Source organism: Durio zibethinus, chromosome 23, assembly GCF_047325235.1.
Source record: "Durio zibethinus cultivar Kanyao isolate XHJ-2024 chromosome 23, ASM4732523v1, whole genome shotgun sequence".
NCBI lineage: Eukaryota > Viridiplantae > Streptophyta > Magnoliopsida > Malvales > Malvaceae > Durio > Durio zibethinus.
Genome location: NC_143184.1, coordinates 1,630,545 through 1,651,678, shown reverse-complemented (window position 1 = coordinate 1,651,678; position 21,134 = coordinate 1,630,545). Strand labels below are relative to the sequence as shown.

The 21,134-nt window shown below is 32.2% G+C and overlaps 2 protein-coding genes, 1 long non-coding RNA gene and 1 pseudogene across 5 annotated transcripts; 2 read left to right on the top strand and 2 right to left on the bottom strand.

The window, feature by feature from the left end:
* The first annotated feature begins 6 nt into the window (after window positions 1-6).
* Window positions 7-5,271, top strand: LOC111313297 (MADS-box protein SOC1-like). 2 transcript variants are annotated; one of them, XM_089752121.1, is made up of 7 exons: window positions 7-355; window positions 3,618-3,693; window positions 4,166-4,227; window positions 4,338-4,422; window positions 4,524-4,565; window positions 4,741-4,782; window positions 4,906-5,271. In XM_089752121.1, exons 1-7 carry the CDS (start codon window positions 138-140, stop codon window positions 5,047-5,049), a joined length of 669 nt encoding a protein of 222 aa, XP_089608247.1. In that variant the 5' UTR covers window positions 7-137; the 3' UTR covers window positions 5,050-5,271. The 2 variants fall into 2 exon arrangements, with proteins under 2 accessions (XP_089608247.1, XP_022769695.2); XM_022913960.2 differs by having other exon boundaries at window positions 11-355; window positions 4,338-4,437.
* A 1,333-nt stretch (window positions 5,272-6,604) lies between these two features.
* Window positions 6,605-9,202, bottom strand: LOC149512079 (agamous-like MADS-box protein MADS3; annotated as a pseudogene).
* Window positions 9,203-10,365: 1,163 nt separating this feature from the next.
* On the top strand, window positions 10,366-16,115 carry LOC149512078 (MADS-box protein SOC1-like). Its single transcript, XM_089752939.1, has 7 exons — window positions 10,366-11,194; window positions 14,494-14,569; window positions 15,039-15,100; window positions 15,210-15,309; window positions 15,397-15,438; window positions 15,611-15,652; window positions 15,776-16,115. The coding sequence occupies exons 1-7, from the start codon at window positions 10,977-10,979 to the stop codon at window positions 15,917-15,919; spliced, it is 684 nt and encodes a 227-aa protein (XP_089609065.1). The 5' UTR covers window positions 10,366-10,976; the 3' UTR covers window positions 15,920-16,115.
* A 1,252-nt stretch (window positions 16,116-17,367) lies between these two features.
* LOC149512077 (uncharacterized) lies at window positions 17,368-21,122 on the bottom strand. 2 transcript variants are annotated; one of them, XR_016332744.1, is made up of 5 exons: window positions 20,370-21,122; window positions 19,050-19,505; window positions 18,531-18,572; window positions 18,271-18,400; window positions 17,368-17,796 (listed from the first exon to the last, which is right to left on the bottom strand). It is a non-coding gene; the product is annotated as an uncharacterized LOC149512077 (long non-coding RNA). The 2 variants fall into 2 exon arrangements; XR_016332743.1 differs by having other exon boundaries at window positions 18,271-18,572.
* Window positions 21,123-21,134: the final 12 nt, after the last annotated feature.

Genomic DNA, 21,134 nt, shown 5'->3' with positions numbered 1-21,134 from the left:
TTTACGTTGAAGTATTGCTCATTTACACTCTTAATTTGCTTCCTTTAGCTTCTGCGGAACTGCTTTTTCTTTTCGTGGGGAAGTGAACTTTCTTGCTATGTGTTATGTTTTCTTAGTGTTTTTGCTGCTTTGAATTGATGATAGCTTCAGTTTTTTTGCTTGAAGGTGCGGAGATGGTGAGAGGAAAGACTCAAATGAGGCGCATAGAGAACGCCACAAGCAGGCAAGTGACCTTCTCTAAGCGGCGAAGTGGGTTGCTAAAGAAGGCTTTTGAGCTATCAGTCCTTTGTGACGCTGAGGTTGCTCTTATAATTTTCTCCCCGAGAGGCAAGCTCTATGAATTTGCAAGTTCTAGGTACATGATCAGTTTTGCGTTTTTAATACCACTCACTATAGCACTAACACCGGTCCTGGTAATTTTTGCCTCCCACCTTCTCTAACTCTAAATGAATATAACAATTTTCTTGTATGCAATCAAGCCACTTCTTTTTTTCTTTTCAAATTTCATATTTTTTCAGTATATATCTAGGGTTGTTTAATCTGACAAAAACTCTCTCGGTTAAAACCCATCCATAGTAAGTTAGATTTTAGTGAGGAGATGTTTTCATTTTTTTAGTGACAATATTAGGTAAACATCTTAAATTTACCTTGTGATTATGCTCGAAATGAAAGTATTACTAAGATTTAAAATGTCTATGATTTTATTTCATTATATTTTATCCAAAACCGTTAATGTTTCTTTTTATTTTTTTTATTTTTTTCATTTGAAGTCATACTCTCTTTCTAAAAATTTATTTTCTCTTTCTAAAACTAAATCAATTCTCTCTCTAAATCCACAAACGCCAGTCTTTAAATCACCGTAAAATATCTATTTTACTGACAACAAACAAGAAGCTGCCAAGAATTGAATCAATCCAAAAAGCCAAATTCCACAACACAAGTAATAAAGAATTCACCAACAAAGCCTCAACAGAACAACTCAGAAACAAAAGCAGAATTCTAACAAACAGCCTTAGAGAAAAATCTACAATAAAGAGTTCAATCACAGAAATAAAAAATTATCACTTAGACAAGAGCACAGAAAATTGCAACAACAAAATATATTAAATTATGAGATTGAGGGTTCAGTCTCTTGGGATTTATATTTATAAACAGAGGAAAGAAACATTGGTGATGTAAAGGAGTAGAAAAAGAAATCCTTATTAGTCTCAGTAAGATAATAGACAGTGGTGGAGGTAGCGGGTTGTTACTAGTTTTTGGATTTTTTAGTTCTACTGGTTTAGTGTTGTTTTTGAGAGTTTGAAGGTGATGAAGAAGTTTAGAAAATGATAGCAATTTTTATTTAATGCTTTGATCTAGGCTTGTACTGGAGACTTAAGAAATTCTAAAGGAGACTTAAGAAATTCTAAAGGAAGAAGAAAGGGAAAAGAGAAAAAGAGGATTTGTTTGGAGTTTTTCAAGACTGCTAAATAGCGCATAGTGAGTGGATGGTGAGAGGCAAGGTGAATCAACACCAATTTCTGGGTTGTGAATTTTTTTGTTTAAGGTTTGAAAATTTAAAAAGATGGGAGTGTGAAGAGTTTTTTGGTGGTTTAAAGGTTGTTGTAGATTGGTTTGGATTTAGAGAGAGAAAATAAATTTAGAGAGAGAGAGTATGAATTCAGGTAAAAAAATAAAAATAAATAAAAAGAAACAAAAAAAGTAATGATTTTGGATAAAAAATAATAAAACAAATCATAGGATAATTAAGTATTACATTTTTAACCTCAAGGGTACTTTCATTTCGGCTTTAACCATAGGATATATTTCTAAATTTATCCTCTTTTTAATGAATGATCACAGAGAAAAAAAGTGACAAGATGAATTTTTCTTGGACTCGGATAAAGTGCCATTCAATGTTTCATAGAATTGAGGTTGTCTTATGAGATAAAACTTATTGAAATCTTTTAAGTGAATTTATGAAATTTTTTTAAAAAATGATTTAATAAAAAATTTAATAAAATATTCAAATCAATAAATTAATGGAGTTCATTGTGAAGATGAATAATAAAGAAAGAAATTATTAAAAATATTATTTATAATTTGAATTTATTGATACTTATTCCTAGATAAAAATTGTCAACATTTTTACTAAAAATGTTTATCTAAATATATATACATATAAATTTATTAATTTTTTTTCAAAATTTACATACTTAATTTATATAACGAGACCTTTCAATTTATCAGTTTTGATTTTTTATTTTAATTTTATTTAATCGTTTCTAATAAATAACTTCATGAACTTCACATAAACAACTTCATAATCTTTCCTTTCCTTACTTCTACTTCATTCTTCATGTGAGGTGTCCGAGAATCAGATTAAACAAAAAAATAAATAAATAAAGAACTTGGGTATTAATTTTATGCAAGAAATAACAGCATAGTGACAAAAATACAGGCTTATTACTAACAAAATGAAAGTGAAAACCAACCTTTATCTTCTCAAAAAAGATAACTCTTTCTTTCTTCTGCCATATCCATAAAAAAAGGTACAATCTCTGGTAACCTATTTTGTGAGAAGGTATTATTTGTTTTCATCAGGTGCTGTTATTAACTTTGGTTATATAGAAACATTCTTGAATGTAAATGGCACTATTTTCACTTTCAAGAGTGTTACTATTGTTTCTTGCCAAAGTAGGTTAGCACAATAGATTTGAAACTTGGTCAATTTCCTGAAGTAGAAGGGTGCCTTGAAGTGATGTGGGAATCCATGTGCTATTATATTGGAGTCACATCTTCGTCCCCATCCAAACCCACTGATGTTCTAGAAGTTGAAAAGAAAAAAAGTTAATCATACCAACTATCTAAAGTTAAGCTAATTTGTCTCCTATAGTATTGATTGATTCAACTGCAATCACCACCACATTTTGATAATATCATACCATTTTGATCTTATGATATAAATCCTGCTAACCTGTTATTTTAAATGAACTGATTTTGATAATATCTAAGATGATCATATGATGTAACATGAATAAAGAAAATTATAGCCTAATGTAATTCATGTAGGATGAGACACTTGATGGATAATAGTTATATCCTAATATCCCAATTCCCATCATTTTTCAGACAAGACAGCTAGTGTTATTTTACATCAGAATAAACCTTTTCATCTAATTTCTTGAAGATCAATGCATTTATACAACTATATATGATTATTGTTGAAAATGCTTATGGTATGCTTTATGGCTAGATAATTTCTTTTCTTTTTCTTTTTGAAATTTACGGCAAAGGTAAAATACTTCCCTTGGAAAATTTTTTCTCTTTTATTATTTTGCAGAAATGCTTAAAGATTTTTAATAAAAGGCATGAAGATGTTTGGGTGACTCTACTAGAATCTTGTGGCCTCTACTACATAACATGGATGTTATTTCTTTAATTTGGTTCCATAGTTGAAAGCACATTTGATTTGAGGAAAATTTTGAAGCAAAACATTTTTAGTTTTTCCTAATGAAACTTTGCTTACTAATTGTATGGTTTCTAGCTAGTTGTAAGCTTTCAATACTTGGAGTAGTACTTTTTACTATGAAAGAAGAGATGAATTGATTTTATTGCTATTGGATTTCATTCTTTAGCATGCAGGAGACGATAGAACGTTACATGAGGCATACGAAGGATAATCGAACCACACCAACTGAACAAAACATGCAGGTTAGGATTTCTCTAGCTTTGATGAATCCTTTTTTCTTTTCATATCAAATTTTCATGGATATATTTGATGTCCTAATGGTGGTTTTTTCTCTAATTATGAGGCGGGAAAATTTTGTATTCCGTACCCCAACCCGTTAGGAAACAAATGTTGTAACATCTTCCTTACCCATTTCCCTCCTCCACATTTTTCAAGATGGACTGATATTGATAGCTTGAAACATACCAACATAACAATAAATAAATTTAAAAACCAAAATCATTTCACCAATTAGCATGGAATTGTATGCATCTCTCGTTCTCTTTTTGTGTATATATTAGCTGGTTGGTACCCTTTATTGCGACAATATGAGCCATAGCACAAGCAGTTTGGATTGGCTATGATCTGTTTTTATCTGTTACTACACAGCATAGCATCATATTGATTAGGAGTCTTGTTTCTTGTTTTTCTCGTGCACATTGACTGAAACGACAGCATCTGAAGACTGAATCAGCAAACATGGTGAAGAAAATAGAGCTTCTTCAAGTTTCAAGACGGTATTAGGCCTAGTTTAAGATTCATTTTCCCCCAAATTTTGCTGCTAGTCGTTTCTTTTACATTGAAATACTGAACTGAGATTTTGAAACTTGAGTCTGAAATGCCTCAGGAAACTACTAGGAGAGTGTTTGGGTTCTTGCACGCTAGAAGAACTACAACAGATAGAACAACAGTTGCAAAGGAGCGTGAGCCGCGTAAGAGCTAGAAAGGTTGACTATGGGAACTATTAATATGGAGTTTTCTCAACCTTTTAGACAAAGAAAACTAAACATGTTAATTCTTGTCTACTTTTCAGACACAAGTTTTCAAGGAACAGATAGAGCAATTGAAAGAAAAGGTAAGCCTTGAGGCTGGGCAATCTCAATAACATGTTGAGACCTCAAACATGAATCAGAAAAATTAGCGTATCTAAATAAAGTTATCGAGTCTTCCGGCAATGGACAGGGAATCAGTAGCATACGGTGACTAGCTGATTGCTAACAACTGTCTTACTTTTTTTGGCCAAAATTCAGGAGAAAGTCCTAGCTGCGGAAAATGTAAGGCTTTGTGAGAAGGTAAGCCTTTGCTATCCGTAACACTTAAAGAGTCAGACAGGAAAATGAGAGGGATTTGGATAGATTACAAGCTTCCTTTTGAATATCTTTTGATACAACTGTCTGCATAATTGTTCATCTCAGTGTGGTACACAGCCATGGAAAGGATCAAACGAGAAGAAAGAGAATGTACCATATGATGAAAGCAATCCATGTTCGAACGTGGAGACTGAATTGTTCATTGGACTACCAGAAGGGAGAACAAAACGCACCCTGCAACACAACTGATTGATGACAACTCATTCCACCCTTTGCAAATATGAATACAAGGCAGAAAGTTCACATATTAAGCATCCAGTTTGTTTGCATTAGATTCAAATAAAATTCATATCAGCAGATGTATGGTAATTGTAAAACTAGTTGTTGGAAAAATATCCTAGAGCATGACTCGTTATATGAATATATCCTTATTTTTTACCTGTTATTGAATGCTCTAAGATTAAAAATCAATTTAATGTCTGTTAAGTTTTTATTAAAAAAAAAAAAAAGATTTGTTCATTTGAAGTATTCAAAATAATATTTATTTATTAATAATTTGAGGTAATTGAATTATTATTATTTTTTGGTTTTTAAGGGAGGTAGAGTTCTAAGAACGAGGGAGAGAAGCTGGGTTCGAATTTTAGCTTTGATGTCTTCTTGAAAGCTTTCTCGGCGGTATTCCAAGAAGCTGAAGACGAGGTAATTGATTTATGTCAAAGTCTTGTAATAATTGTTAAGAAACTGAGTCCGTGGGTCAGAACTAGGTGGTGGATTAGATGGGCCCAAATGTGATAAGGGCCATGATCTTGCCTCGTCAGCACATGCCACGGCCCACGAGAGAGCCTATAAGTAATATCTTCAAAATCTTCAGCTCAATTGCTCAGAAGTGTTGGGCTATAATGAATGAAGAGTTACAGTACAACGCCTGAAACCGATATAAATGGTAAAATTAGATTTTTGTTTTTGCCTTCTTTAAATCCATTTTAAATGGAGACTATGCGTTGGAATAAACATTTTATTATTACTATTAAACCAAATATTAAAAAAATGAAGAGTTTATTTGCAAGTCCAATTAAGGGTCCAATCATAACATATATATTGATACGGTGAGATTTTTTTAATTAAATTTCTAAATGATCGTAAATCTATTTTGAAAATAAGATATAACTTTTTTTCTTATATTGGAAAAAAGGAATTTGAGATTGGATTTTTTTTTTCTACAATGTTTGTGTTTGTCATAACACTTTTCATTTTCAAATTAACATTATTAATAGAAGCGATCTCTAAAAGAAGAACACGAATCCAAGTAAAAATTGCTACCTAACAAATCTTTCAAATAAATCAAGACTGAAATATGTAAAACAAAGAAGATTTTAAGTAAATGAAGTAAAAATATACTTATATATATATAATTATGTACCAAATTCACCGAGAGATTTACAAGATCAAAAATCATATATATATATATATATAGTAAGTTTAAGGCTACTGTTTCATAATCAAATTAAATAACCTATATATATATATATATATATATAGAGAGAGAGAGAGAGAGAGAGAGAGAGAGAGGAGAGTTATAGTTAGCCTACAAAACAATCGTGAAGGCTCAAATGTTTTAGTACTTGAAATATAACAGTAACAAGCTATATATATATATATATATATATATCCCAGTTAGAGGAGGAATGCTCCTTTAAATTTCAAGCATTCTGATGTTGTACATTTCATAATGCTCTATACAGAAATCCTAATACAAAAACAAGAGACAAAATCACAATATATATATGTATATATTTATAGTTATGTTTTGAATTGGAGAGGGCTCAAATGACCCATCCGTGGAAGAAGTTGGTCTCACCAGTCATGCTTTTGGGGACTGACGATCCTTCAGCCTGAACGTAGTCATGGTACCTGATAAAACAGAAGTCACTCAGAAGCTTTCTTCTTCCAGATTTCATTTTACTTCAAACCAACTTCTTAAACAAAGAGTAACATGAAAAAGCATTTCTGATGAGCTTTAACATTGAATCGCTTGCAATGTGATGGTTTTCTTTCTCATGGTCAAATTTATCATAAGATCTAGTCCCATTAGTTGGTATCAAGAAACAACCAACTATTGTCATATATATTCAAGTTTAATCACTTAAAGGTACCTATGAAAGCATTGAAGAAGTGATGCCACCTTGATTACCTATAAATTTGGGTGAAGGTTCCTGTTTAAACACTAAATTTATACCTTCAACTTTGCTAAATAGACTGTATTTGTTGTGGAATTTAGAAATATCTTGATGGTGTTCCAGAAGCAGACAATAATCAATATGAACTTATGGATCCATATATTTGGGGGGAAAAAAGTGCAAGAGATCCAAATATATTCATTGTACCCTATCTGTAAAACTGGCTCATGGTCACATTCCACAGGATGGGTTTGAGAAGGATGCAGAGGAAAGTTGCTATTTTCTGCTGCTACAGCAGAACTCCAAAGCCTTGGATTGTTTTGAAGTTCTGTCCTTCTGCCTCAAATTGAAAAGGCAAAATACAGAGAAATATTAGGACCGGTACAACCGTAGAAATAACATTGCCATGGAGAAGAATAGATGAAAGTTCAAAGTGCAAAACAGATGTTTGCTAATCAAGGTTAACCTTGATTTTGAGCTGTTTGTTAAGGTCTCCAAGATGACGCTCCTACCAAAAGATGAAAAACAGCTGTTAAACATGAGTTCTGAAACCAAAACTTTGTTGTAGACTCAGCATTAAGGAGAAATATTTGAGGTGGCAATTGCAATAACCAAAAGAGTAGGGGAGGATACTCTAGACATCAAGAAAGAAAAAGAATTTCAGAGATAAACTAAAGAAATTAAGCATGATCCAGGTTTGCAAGGAACAGGATAATTCAGATGAAAGGTCATATAGGTACATTCATGACAATGGGTATCATATCTTGGTAAAATTTCACCATTAATAATTTCTTTAGTTCGCTGATATCATGTGTTTAGAAGGTTGAATTAATGATACCTGGTTGGTGAATTCTAAGAAACTTCATCATAATTCAAAGAAATTGATATGTAATTTAAGAAAAAGGAAATTGCCAAGCATATTTGAAGAAATTTCATCCTAAGTCTCAACAACACGAAAATTAAGTCTTCTCACTCGCTTAAGTACCTTTTTGCGGAGGTCTTCCATTTATTCTATCATAATCTGTGTCTGCAGTTATAAGAACAAAAAGAAGCACCATATATCATACATTTATAACATTTCAGAGGTTAAAAAAAAAAAAAACAATACATTTGTTTTCCATTTCTCAGAAGAGGTAAATTTAGAAGATTGAGAATCTGATTTTTTTCAGAAATTGGTTCAGAGAAATAGGACACAGCTTAAAAATTTTTAATTTCAACTATTCCACAATGTAAGAAACCTTGTGAAACAAACTTAGTAGGGCTTCTTTCTTTGAGAATCACTCATCAAAAAAGCTTATTGCAGACTAAAGTTCTAAACAAAAGAGGTGGAGATGAAGGTGCCTTCCTTTGTCTAGCCAGTGCAAGAGCTCCTTCAAGCTGCTTCTCAAGGTTTTGCAGCTCTTTCACATTCAATGGTCCAAGATATTCTCCAAGCAAATGCCTGATATAATTAAACATATAATGAATTATGAATGAATGTTAGTATAGCTGATAATTACTTTTCATCTAGTCAATAAAACATATCGAAACCACCTATAATGCCACTAAGTAATTAATAATTTCATGGTTTGAACTAAGAAATGACAAAAATAATTTTAATTTAAGTGATAAGATTTAATTTTAATAATTTTAAATATGAAAAAAATTTTAAAGAAATTATCATATTTATTTACGATAAAATTTTAGATTTCATATGTGTCTTTGAGATTTTGTGTATGCCTAGTCTACCACAATAAAAATTTTCCATGACTTTTTATGCTTGGGAGTTGCATTTGTTTGCTCGATCTGATTATCTTTGAAAATTAGTTAATTTCGTTATTTCTTCTTAAACCTTTTCTTTTCCAGAACTTTGTTTCACAAATACTACAATTTTGAAGCCAGATTTTTAATGTTTATTTGCACCCAATCTTCCCACTTTGGGAGCAATCTGCAAAAGAATCATGCTGTAAACTCTTCATTGCATTTGCACCCACCAAATTATCATTTCATTTCTTCAAAACAAACAAAAGTTGAGAGGTGAAAATTCTGTTTTAAAATCCAGAGAGAAAATCCCAACTTTGATACCCCTTTCCCTTCCTTGTCTCTTTAAGCACACAGTTCCCCCATTCTTGCTTCCGGTATAAATGTCACGTCTAACTTTGTTTTTCGTACAGGGACCACCCAGGACCCTATTTATCATGTTGGTTAATACATTACAGTAGGGCAAATATGAACAGCGTCGCCATTTATAAAGGAGTCAACATTTCAATATTATTGGAGGATCACCGATCATTAAAACTAGACATTTGAGAATTGTGAAACTCACAAGTTTCTTAGAAATTAGGGTCGTTAAGGTTCTCTTCTACAGAACCCACAACTTTTTCTTTTTTCTTCATTGAACAACATTGCATTGTTGCTGTAATAGAAAATTTCATTGAACCCCGATGCTGATGGGATTAAAAAAATGAAAGGAAGCCGAAGCATGGCACGCTTTGTGTGTGTGGTACCCTAATAGCAGACCTCAGCCTTGTTTGTCGAGTTCTGAAGTGAAATGGAGAGGAAATGCCACCCAATTCTAGGCCAATTCCCACAAACGGCAAAAAATATATAAAAGAAAGAAAACCCATTAAAAACTTGAAGAAAGTTTTCAATTAAAGAAAGAGGGAAACTATATATGGAGAAATATACCTCCTTGGAACCGATTCTTACCTAAAAATGAAAAAACAAAAGAAGTTTCAAAGGAGAAAAAACCTGGTACTAAAATCCCAAGGCCAATAATCTCTGACTAGCCCGCCCCACAAAAGCAGACGCCAAAATTCAATGTGGTCTTACCTCAAATTTATTTATGAAGTAACATGAAGGTTGAGGAGGGGTGTCATGAGCTTCTATAGTTTTGTCTGTTTATTTTGGGGGGGTTTTTGACAAGAAAAGTGATTATCAGCTCTTTCTGAGTTTTCGAAACCTGATTGGTTTGATGTGTACGGAATTGTACGGAAGATATTGACGTCTTTCTAACATTGTACCAATTTTAACTTGGAACCGTTTGCTTTGGCTCTTTTTAACTTCAACTGCAAAATAAAGGAGAAAAAAAAAATGATTCTCTAAACTTTTCCACCGAGTTGGTTTCTCTTTCACTCTCTTTTTTAGTAATTTTCTTTTTCCTTTTTCATGTGAGTTCTGCTTTTTGGGTTTTGTATTATTAGTTTACCAAAACAAGCAAAAGATGAGGTTTCAAACAAAAGTCTTTTAATTTTATTTTATACAAATATGTTCTCCGTTTTTTCACCTATGTTGTAGATGGAGTATTTTGTTTTTTCTTTACATGGGTGTGCGGTTTGAGGAAGCAAGAGAAAGCTAAAGGAAAGATGAATAAGGAAAGGCTGATGTGTGTGCGTTTGGGTTTTTTTTTTTTTTTTTTTCCTTCTTTAGTGGTTACTAAAAAAAGGACTACCGAAATATATCAATCACAATAAAAATTTGTAATCTTGGGTCTTCTGGTGTTCTTCACAACCATCAGATTTTCTTAGTTTTCTTCCTTTTTTTGGTTTCCTTCTTCTTTAAGCTTTCTGGGTTTTTTTGGTAAGTAAGGCGAAGTTTGATGATCTCCTTTTTCACGTTTACTTTTTTAAAGCTGTGTTTTAAATGTTTATTGGATTTTTGGTGTAATCAGAACAGTTTACAGTTTATACAAAAGAACATTTTGTCTTGTTGTGTCTTGTTTTCATTGAAGCAATCAAACCAAACCACAGCATATCCCTCAGTTTACTCATCTTGGCTTGCAAATCTCTGTTATTTCTCAGTTTTCTTGGCTTCTTTGTCCTCTAACATCGTTAAAAAAAGAAAAAAAAGGGCTCCCTCGGTTTTACTCGGTTTGGGTTTCTTGTTTACGTTGAAGTATTGCTGATTTACACTCTTAATTTGCTTCCTTTAGCTTCTGGGGAACTGCTTTTTCTTTTCGTGGGGAAGTGAACTTTCTTGCTATGTGTTATGTTTTCCTAGTGTTTTTGCTGCTTTGAATTGATGATAGCTTCAGTTTTTTTGCTTGAAGGTGCGGAGATGGTGAGAGGAAAGACTCAAATGAGGCGCATAGAGAACGCCGCAAGAAGGCAAGTGACTTTCTTTAAGCGGCGAAATGGGTTGCTAAAGAAGGCTTTTGAGCTATCAGTTCTTTGTGACGCTGAGGTTGCTCTTATAATTTTCTCCCCGAGAGGCAAGCTCTATGAATTTGCAAGTTCTAGGTACACGATCAGTTTTGCGTTAATACCACTCACTTTAGCACTAGCACCGGTCTAATTCTAAATGAATATAACAATTTTCTTGTATGCGATCAAACCACTTCTTTTCTTGTTTTCAAATTTCATATTTTTTCGCTATATACCTAGGGTTTTTTAATCTGACAGAAACTCTCTCGGTTAAAACCCACCCATAGTAAGTTAGATTTTAGTGAGGAGATGTTTTCATTTTTTTAGTGAAAATATTAGGTAAACTTCTCACATATATCTTGTGATTATGCTCGAAATGAAAGTATTATTAAGATTTAAAATATGATACTTAAGTACTTACGATTTATATCATTGTCTTTTTATCCAAAACCGTTACATTTTGTTTTTTTTTTTTAATTTTTTTATCTGAATTCATATTATCTTTTTAAAAATTTATTTTCTCTTTCTAAAACTAAATAAATTCTCTCTCTAAATCCACAAACAACAACGTTTAACCACCATAAAATATCTATTTTACTGTCAAGAATTGAATCAATCCAGAAAGCCAAATTCCACAACACAAGTAGTATAGAATTCACCAACAAAGCCTTAACAGAACAACAAAGCCTCAACAGAACAACTCAAAAACAAAACCAGAATTCCAACAAACAGCCTTAGAGAAAAATCCACAATAAAAAATTCAATCACAGCAATAAAAAATTATCACCTAGACAAGAATACTTAAAATTGCAACAACAAAATATATAAAATTATGAGATTGAGGGTTCAGTCTCTTGGGATTTATACTTATAAACAGAGGAAAGAAACATTGCTGATGTAAAGGAGTAGAAAAAAAAGTCCTAAGTGGTCTTAGTAAGGTAATAGACAACGATGAAGGTAGTGGGTTGTTACTAGTTTTTGTGTTTTTTAGTTCTGTTGGTTTGGTGTTGTTTTTGAGAGTTTGAAAGTGATGGAGAAGTTTAGAAAGTGATAACAATTTTTATTTAGTGCTTTGATCTAAACTTTTGTTAGAGACTTAAGAAATTCTAAAAGAAGAAGAAAAGGAAGAGAGAAGAAGAGGATTTGTTTGGAGTTTTTGAAAACTGCTAAATAGCGCACAGTGAGTGGATGGCCAGAGGCAAGGTGAATCAACACTAATTTTTGGGTTATGAAATTTTTTGTCTAAGGTTTGAAAATTTAAAAATATGAGAATGTGAGGAGTTTTCTTGTGGTTTCAAGGTTGCTGTAGATTGGTTTAGATTTAGAGAGAGAATTGGTTTGGATTTAGAAAGAGAAAATAAATTTTTAGAGAGAGAAAGAATGAATTCAGGTGAAAAAAATAAAAATAAATAAAAAAATAGAAAAAGTAACGATTTTGGGTAAAAAATAATAAAACAAATCGTAAGGTAGTTAAGTACTATATTTTTAACCTCAAAGGGTGCTTTCTTTTCGGCTTTAACTATAGGGTATATTTTTAAATTTATCCTATTTTTAATGAATGATCACAAAGAAAGAAAGTGACAAGATGAATGTTTCTTGGACTTGGTTAAAGTGCCATTCAATGTTTCATACAATAGAGGTTGTCTTATGGGATAAAACTTACAGAAATATTTTAAGTGAATTTATCAAGTTCTTTCTTAAAAATGATTTAATAAAAATTTTAATAAAAAAGTCAAATTGATAAATTGATCAAGTTTAATGTGAAGATGAATAATATGGAAATAAATTATTAAAAATATTATTTATAATTTGAATTTGATTGAAACATATTTCTAGATAAAAATTTTGTCAATATTTTTGAATAAAAATGTTTATTCAAAAATATATATATAAATTTATTAGTTTTTTTTTCAATTTTTACATACTTAATTTATATAATGAGACCTTTCAATTTAGTAGTTTCAATTTTTTATTTTAATTTTATTTAATCGTTTCTAATAAATAACTTCATGAACTTCACCTAAACAAATTCATAGTGTTTCGTTGCTTTACTTCTACTTCATTCTTCAAGTGGGGTGTTCGAGAGTCAGATTAAAAAAATAAATAAATAAATAAAGAGCTTAGGTATTAAGAAGAAATAACTTCATAGTGACTAAAATGAAGGCTTATTACTAACAAAATGAAAGTGAAAACCAACATCTATCTTCTCAAAAAAAGATAACTCTTTCTCTCTTCTGCCATATCAATAAAAAAAGGTACAATCTCTGGTAACCTATTTTGTGAGGGTGTATTATCTGTTTTCATCAGGTGCTGTTACTAACTTTGGTTATATAGATACATTCTATAATGTAAATGGCACTATTTTCACTTTCAAGAGTGTTACTATTGTTTCTTACCAAGGCAGGTTGCCACCATAGATTTGTAACTTGGGTAATTTCCTGAAGTAGAAGGGTGCCTTGAAGTGATTTGGGAATCCATGTGCTATTTGGAGATATATTTGGTTTATATTATATTGATGTGGGAATCCATGTGCTTTTATATTGGAGTCACATCCTCGTCCCCATCCAAACCCACTGATGTTTTAAGAAGTTGGAAAGAAAAAAAGTTAATCATACCAACTATCTAAAGTTAAGCTAATTTGTCTCCTATAGTACTGATTGATTCAACTGCAATCACCACCACATTTTGATAATATCATACCATTTTGATCTTATGATATAAATCTTGCTAACCTGTTATTTTAAATGAACTGATTTTGATAATATCTAAGATGATCATATGATGTAACATGGATAAAGAAAATTATATCCTAATGTAATTCACGTAGGATGAGACACTTGATGGATAGTAGTTATATCATAATATCCCAATTCCCATCATTTTTCAGATAAGACAGTCAGTGTTATTTTACATCAGAATCAACTTACTCATCTAATTTCTTGAAGATCAATGCATTTATACAACTATATATGATTGTTGTTGAAAATGCTTATGACATGCTTTATGGCTAGATAATTTCTTTTCTTTTTCTTTTTTACATTTAGGGCTAAGTTAAAATACTTTCCTTGGAATATTTTTTTCCCTTTTATTATTTTGCAGAAATGCTTAAAGATTGTTTAATAAAAGGCATGAAGATATTTGGGTGACTCTACTAGAATTTTGTGGCTTCTACTACAGCACATGGATGTTATTTCTTTAATTTGGTTCCATAGTAGAAAGCACATTTGATTTGAGGAAAATTTTGAAGCAAAACATTTTTAGTTTTTCCTAATGAAACTTTGCTTACTAATTGTATGGTTTCTAGCTAGTTGTAAGCTTTCAATACTTGGAGTAGTACCATTTACTATAAAAGAAGAGATGAATTGATTTTATTGCTATTGGATTTCATTCTTTAGCATGCAGGAGACGATAGAACGTTACATGAGGCATACGAAGGATAATCGAACCACACCAGCTGAACAAAACATGCAGGTTAGGATTTCTCTAGCTTTGATGAATCCTTTTTTCTTTTCATATCAAATTTTCATGGATATATTTGATGCCCTAACGGTGGTTTTTCTCTAATTATGAGGCAGGAAAATTTTGTATTCCGTACCCCAACCCCTTAGGAAACAAATGTTGTAACATCTTCCTTACAGATTTCCCTTCTCCACATTTTTCAAGTGGACTGATATTGATAGCTTGAAACATACCAACATACTAATACTAAATTTGAAAACCGAAATTTTTTCACCAATTAGCATGGAATTGTATGCATCTCTCGTTCTCTTTATGTGTAAATATTAGCTGGTTGGTACCCTCTATTGCAACAACGTAAGCCATAGCACATACAGTTTGGATTTGCTATGATCTGTATTTATCTGTTACAACACAGCATAGCATCATGTTGATTAGGAGTTTCGTTTCTTGTTTTTCTCGTGCACATTGACTGAAACGACAGCATCTGAGGACTGAATCAGCAAACATGGTGAAGAAAATAGAGCTTCTTCAAGTTTCAAGACGGTATTAGGCCTAGTTTAAGATTCATTTTCCCCCAAATTTTGCTGCTAGTCATTTCTTTTACATTGAAATACTGAACTGAGATTTGAAACTTGAGTCCGAAATGCCTCAGGAAACTACTAGGAGAGTGTTTGGGTTCTTGCACAGTAGAAGAATTACAACAGATACAACAACAGTTGGAAAGGAGCGTGAGCCGCGTAAGAGCAAGAAAGGTTGACTATGGGAACAATTAAATATCGACTTTTCTCAACATTTTGTGCAAAGAAAACAAAACATGTTAATTCTTGTCTACTTTTCAGACACAAGTTTTCAAGGAACAGATAGAGCAATTGAAAGAAAAGGTAAGCCTTGAGGCTGAGCAATCTCAATAACATGGTGAGACCTCAAAAATGAATCAGAAAAAATAGTGTTTCTAAATAAAGTTATCGAGTCTTCTGGCAATGGACAGAGAATCAGCATACGGTGACTAGCTGATTGCTAACAACTGTCTCACTTTTTTTGGCCAAAATTCAGGAGAAAGTCCTAGCTGCGGAAAATGCAAGGCTTTGTGAGAAGGTAAGCCTTTGCTATCTGTAACACTTAAAGAGTCAGACAGGAAAATGAGAGAGATTTGGATAGATTACAAGCTTCCTTTTGAATATCTTTTGATACAACTGTCTGCATAATTGTTCATCTCAGAGTGGTACACAGCCATGGAAAGAATCACACGAGCAGAAAGAGAATGTACCATATGATGAAAGCAATCCATGCTCGAACGTGGAGACTGAACTGTTCATTGGACTACCTGAAGGGAGAACAAAACGCACCCTGCAACACAACTGATTGATGACAACTCATTCCACCCTTTGCAAATATGAATTCAAGGCTGAAAATTCACATATTAAGCATCCAGTTTGTTTGCATTAGTTTCAAATAAAATTCATACCAGCAGATGTATGGTAATTGTAAAACTGCTTGTTGAAAAAATTACCAAGAGCATGACTCGTTTTATGAATATATCCTTATTTTGGACCTGTCATTGAAATGCTTTAAGATTAAAAATCAGTTTAATGTCTGTTAAATTTTTATTAAAAAAAGAAAATCAGATTTGTTCATTTGAAGTATTCAAAATAATTTTTTTTATTATAATTTGTGGTAATTGAATTATGTCAAAGTCTTGTAATAATTATTAAGAAACCGAGTCCGTGGGTTACAACAAGGTTGTGAAGTAGAGGGGCCGTAAGGTCGTAGGGGCCCAGATGCCACGTCAGCACAACCCACGGCCCACGAGTGAGCCTATAAGTTATAACTACAAAATCTTCAGCTCAATTGCTCAAAAGTGTTGGGCTGTAATGAAAAGTTAGCAAACAACGCCTGAGTCCACATATCAATATTCGGCTACTCTGTTCAGCCCACTGTTGAGACCAGACCTGAAATCCAGGCTTGCAAAAACATGGTGAGGCCTGTTTGTTACCTAAGCCCCTTTACTTTTTCTGAAAAGGTAAAATTAGATTTTTTTTTTTTTTACCTTCTTTAAATCCATTTTAAATGGATAGGAGTTGGAATAAACATTTTATTATTATTATTAAGCCAAATATTCAAAAATTAAGAGTTTATTCGCAAGTCTGATTAAGGGTCCAATCATAAAATATATACCTATACGGTGGAATTTTTCTAATTGAATTTTCAAATGACCATAAATCTTCTTTGAAAATAACATATAAATTTTTTTTTCTTATATTGGAGAAAAGGAATTTGAGGTTGGATTTTTTTTTTTTACAACGTTTGTGTTTGTCATCAACACTTTTCATTTTCAAATTAACATTATTAATAGAAGCTATCTCTAAAAGAAGAACATGAAACCAAGTAAAAATTATTACCTAACAAATCTCTCAGATAAATCAAGACTAAAATATGTAAAACAAAGAAGATTTTAAGGAAAAGAAGTAAATATATATATATATATAATTATGTAACAAATTCACTGAGAAATTTACAAGACCAAAAATCATATATATATATAGTAAGTTTAAGGCTACTGCTCCATAATCAAATTAAATAACCTACATATATATAGAGAGAGAGAGAGAGAAAGAGAGAGAGAGGAGAGCTACAATTAGCCTACAAAACAATCTTGAAGGCTCAAATGGTTTAGCGTCTGAAATATAACAGTAACAAGCTATATATATATATATATATATAATTATGTAACAAATTCACTTAGAAATTTACAAGACCAAAAATCATATATATATATATATATATATATAGTAAGTTTAAGGCTACTGCTCCATAATCAAATTAAATAACCTATATATATATAGAGAGAGAGAGAGAAAGAGAGAGAGAGAAGAGCTACAATTAGCCTACAAAACAATCTTGAAGGCTCAAATGGTTTAGCGTCTAAAATATAACAGTAACAAGCTATATATATATATATATATATATCCCAGTTGGAGGAGGAATGCTCCTTTAAATTCCAAGCATTTTGATGTTGTACCCTTCATAATGCTCTATATATTTGTTAGCAACATAAGAAATCCCAATACAAAAACAAAAGACAAAATCACAATATATATATATATATATATATATATATATATATATAGTTATGTTTTGAATTGTAGAGGGCTCAAATGACCCATCCGTGGAAAAAGTTGGTCTCACCAGCCATGCTTTTGGGGACTGACGATCCTTCAGCCTGAACGTAGTCATGGTACCTGATAAAACAGAAGTCACTCAGAAGCTTTCTTCTTCCAGATTTCATTTTACTTCAAACCAACTTCTTAAACAAAGAGTAACATGAAAAGGCATTTCTGATGAGCTTTAACATTGAATCGCTTGCAATGTGATGGTTTTCTTTCTCATGGTCAAATTTATCATAAGATCTAGTCCCATTAGTTGGTATCAAGAAACAACCAACTATTGTCATATATATTCAAGTTTAATCACTTAAAGGTACCTATGAAAGCATTGAAGAAGGGATGCCACCTTGATTTCCCATAAATTTGGGTGAAGGTTCCTGTCTAAACACTAAATTTATACCTTCAACTTTGCTAAATAGACTGTATTTGTTGTGGAATTTAGAAATATCTTGATGGTGTTCCAAAAGCAGACAATAATCAATATGAACTTACGGATCCATATATTTGGGGGAAAAAAAAGTGCAAGAGATCCAAATATATTCATTGTACCCTATCTGTAAAACTGGCTCATGGTCACATTCCACAGGATGGGTTTGAGAAGGATGCGGAGGAAAGTTGCTATTTTCTGCTGCTACAGCAGAACTCCAAAAGCCTTGGATTGTTTTGAAGTTCTGTCCTTCTGCCTCAAATTGAAAAGGCAAAATACAGAGAAATATTAGGACCGGTACAACCGTAGAAATAACATTGCCATGGAGAAGAATAGATGAAAGTTCAAAGTGCAAAACAGATGTTTGCTAATCAAGGTTAACCTTGATTTTGAGCTGTTTGTTAAGGTCTCCAAGATGACGCTCCTACCAAAAGATGAAAAACAGCTGTTAAACATGAGTTCTGAAACCAAAACTTTGTTGTAAACTCAGCATTAAGGAGAAATATTTGAGGTGGCAATTGCAATAACCAAAAGAGTAGGTGAGGATACTCTAGTCATCAAGAAAGAAAAAGAATTTCAGAGATAAACTAAAGAAATTAAGCATGATTCAGGTTTGCAAGGAACAGGATAATTCAGATGAAAGGTCATATAGGTACATTCATGACAATAGGTATCATATCTTGGTAAAATTTCACCATTAATAATTTCTTTAGTTCGCTGATATCATGTGTTTAGAAGGTTGAATTAATGATACCTGGTTGGTGAATTCTAAGAAACTTCATCATAATTCAAAGAAATTGATATGTAATTTAAGAAAAAGGACATTGCCAAGCATATTTGAAGAAACTGCATCCTAAGTCTCAACAACACGAAAATTAAGTCTTCTCACTCGCTTAAGTACCTTTTTGCGGAGGTCTTCCATTTATTCTATCATAATCTGTGTCTGCAGTTATAAGAACAAAAAGAAGCACCATATATCATACATTTATAACATTTCAGAGGTTAAAAAAAAAAAAAACAATACGTTTGTTTTCCATTTCTCAGAAGAGGTAAATTTAGAAGATTGAGAATCTGATTTTTTTCAGACATTGGTTCAGAGAAATAGGACACAGCTTAAAAATTTTTAATTTCAACTATTCCACAATGTAAGAAACCTTGTGAAACAAACTTAGTAGGGCTTCTTTCTTTGAGAATCACTCATCAAAAAAGTTTATTGCAGACTAAAGTTCTAAACAAAAGAGGTGGAGATGAAGGTGCCTTCCTTTGTCTAGCCAGTGCAAGAGCTCCTTCAAGCTGCTTCTCAAGGTTTTGCAGCTCTTTCACATTCAATGGTCCAAGATCTTCTCCAAGCAAATGCCTGATATGATTAAACATATAATGAATTATGAATGAATGTTAGTATGGCTGATAATTACTTTTCATCTAGTCAATAAAACATATTGAAACCACTTAGAATGCAACTAAGTAATTAACAATTTGATTGTTTGAACTAAAAAAGGATACAAATAATTTTAATTTAAGTGATAAGATTTAATATTAATAATTTTAAATATGAAAAAAAATTTAAAAAAATTATCATATTTATTTACCATAAAATTTTAGATTTCATATGTGTCTTTGAGATTTTGTGTATGTTCAGTCTACCATAATAAAAATTTTCCATGACATTTTATGCTTGGGAGTTGCATTTGTTTGCTTGATCTGATTATCGTTGAAAATTAGTTAATTTCGTTATTTCTTCTTAAACCTTTTTTTTTCCCGAACTTTGTTTCACAAATACTACAATTTTGAAGCCAGATTTTTAATGTTTATTTGCACCCAATCTTCCCACTTTGGGAGCAATCTGCAAAAGAATCATGCTGTAAACTCTTCATTGCATTTGCACCCACCAAATTATCATTTCATTTCTTCAAAACAAACAAAAGTTGAGAGGTGAAAATTCTGTTTTAAAATCCAGAGAGAAAATCCCAACTTTGATACCCCTTTCCCTTCCTTGTCTCTTTAAGCACACAGTTCCCCCATTCTTGCTTCCGGTATAAATGTCACGTCTAACTTTGTTTTTCGTACAGGGACCACCCAGGACCCTATTTATCATGTTGGTTAATACATTACAGTAGGGCAAATATGAACAGCGTCGCCATTTATAAAGGAGTCAACATTTCAATATTATTGGAGGATCACCGATCATTAAAACTAGACATTTGAGAATTGTGAAACTCACAAGTTTCTTAGAAATTAGGGTCGTTAAGGTTCTCTTCTACAGAACCCACAACTTTTTCTTTTTTCTTCATTGAACAACATTGCATTGTTGCTGTAATAGAAAATTTCATTGAACCCCGATGCTGATGGGATTAAAAAATGAAAGGAAGCCGAAGCATGGCACGCTTTGTGTGTGTGGTACCCTAATAGCAGACCTCAGCCTTGTTTGTCGAGTTCTGAAGTGAAATGGAGAGGAAATGCCACCCAATTCTAGGCCAATTCCCACAAACGGCAAAAAATATATAAAAGAAAGAAAACCCATTAAAAACTTGAAGAAAGTTTTCAATTAAAGAAAGAGGGAAACTATATATGGAGAAATATACCTCCTTGGAACCGATTCTTACCTAAAAATGAAAAAACAAAAGAAGTTTCAAAGGAGAAAAAACCTGGTACTAAAATCCCAAGGCCAATAATCTCTGACTAGCCCGCCCCACAAAAGCAGACGCCAAAATTCAATGTGGTCTTACCTCAAATTTATTTATGAAGTAACATGAAGGTTGAGGAGGGGTGTCATGAGCTTCTATAGTTTTGTCTGTTTATTTTGGGGGGGTTTTTGACAAGAAAAGTGATTATCAGCTCTTTCTGAGTTTTCGAAACCCGATTGGTTTGATGTGTACGGAATTGTACGGAAGATATTGACGTCTTTCTAACATTGTACCAATTTTAACTTGGAACCGTTTGCTTTGGCTCTTTTTAACTTCAACTGCAAAATAAAGGAGAAAAAAAA

Bases quoted from the DNA above. Each gene is read 5' to 3' on its own strand.
- LOC149512078 (XM_089752939.1), top strand. From the start codon at position 10,977: ATGATAGCTTCAGTTTTTTTGCTTGAAGGTGCGGAGATGGTGAGAGGA. The intron at 15,310-15,396 runs GTTGACTATGGG...TCTACTTTTCAG, and splicing joins GCCGCGTAAGAGCAAGAAAG to ACACAAGTTTTCAAGGAACA. The intron at 15,439-15,610 runs GTAAGCCTTGAG...GCCAAAATTCAG, and splicing joins TAGAGCAATTGAAAGAAAAG to GAGAAAGTCCTAGCTGCGGA.
- LOC111313297 (XM_022913960.2), top strand. From the start codon at position 138: ATGATAGCTTCAGTTTTTTTGCTTGAAGGTGCGGAGATGGTGAGAGGA. The intron at 356-3,617 runs GTACATGATCAG...TTCATTCTTTAG, and splicing joins TATGAATTTGCAAGTTCTAG to CATGCAGGAGACGATAGAAC. The intron at 4,228-4,337 runs GTATTAGGCCTA...GAAATGCCTCAG, and splicing joins CTTCTTCAAGTTTCAAGACG to GAAACTACTAGGAGAGTGTT.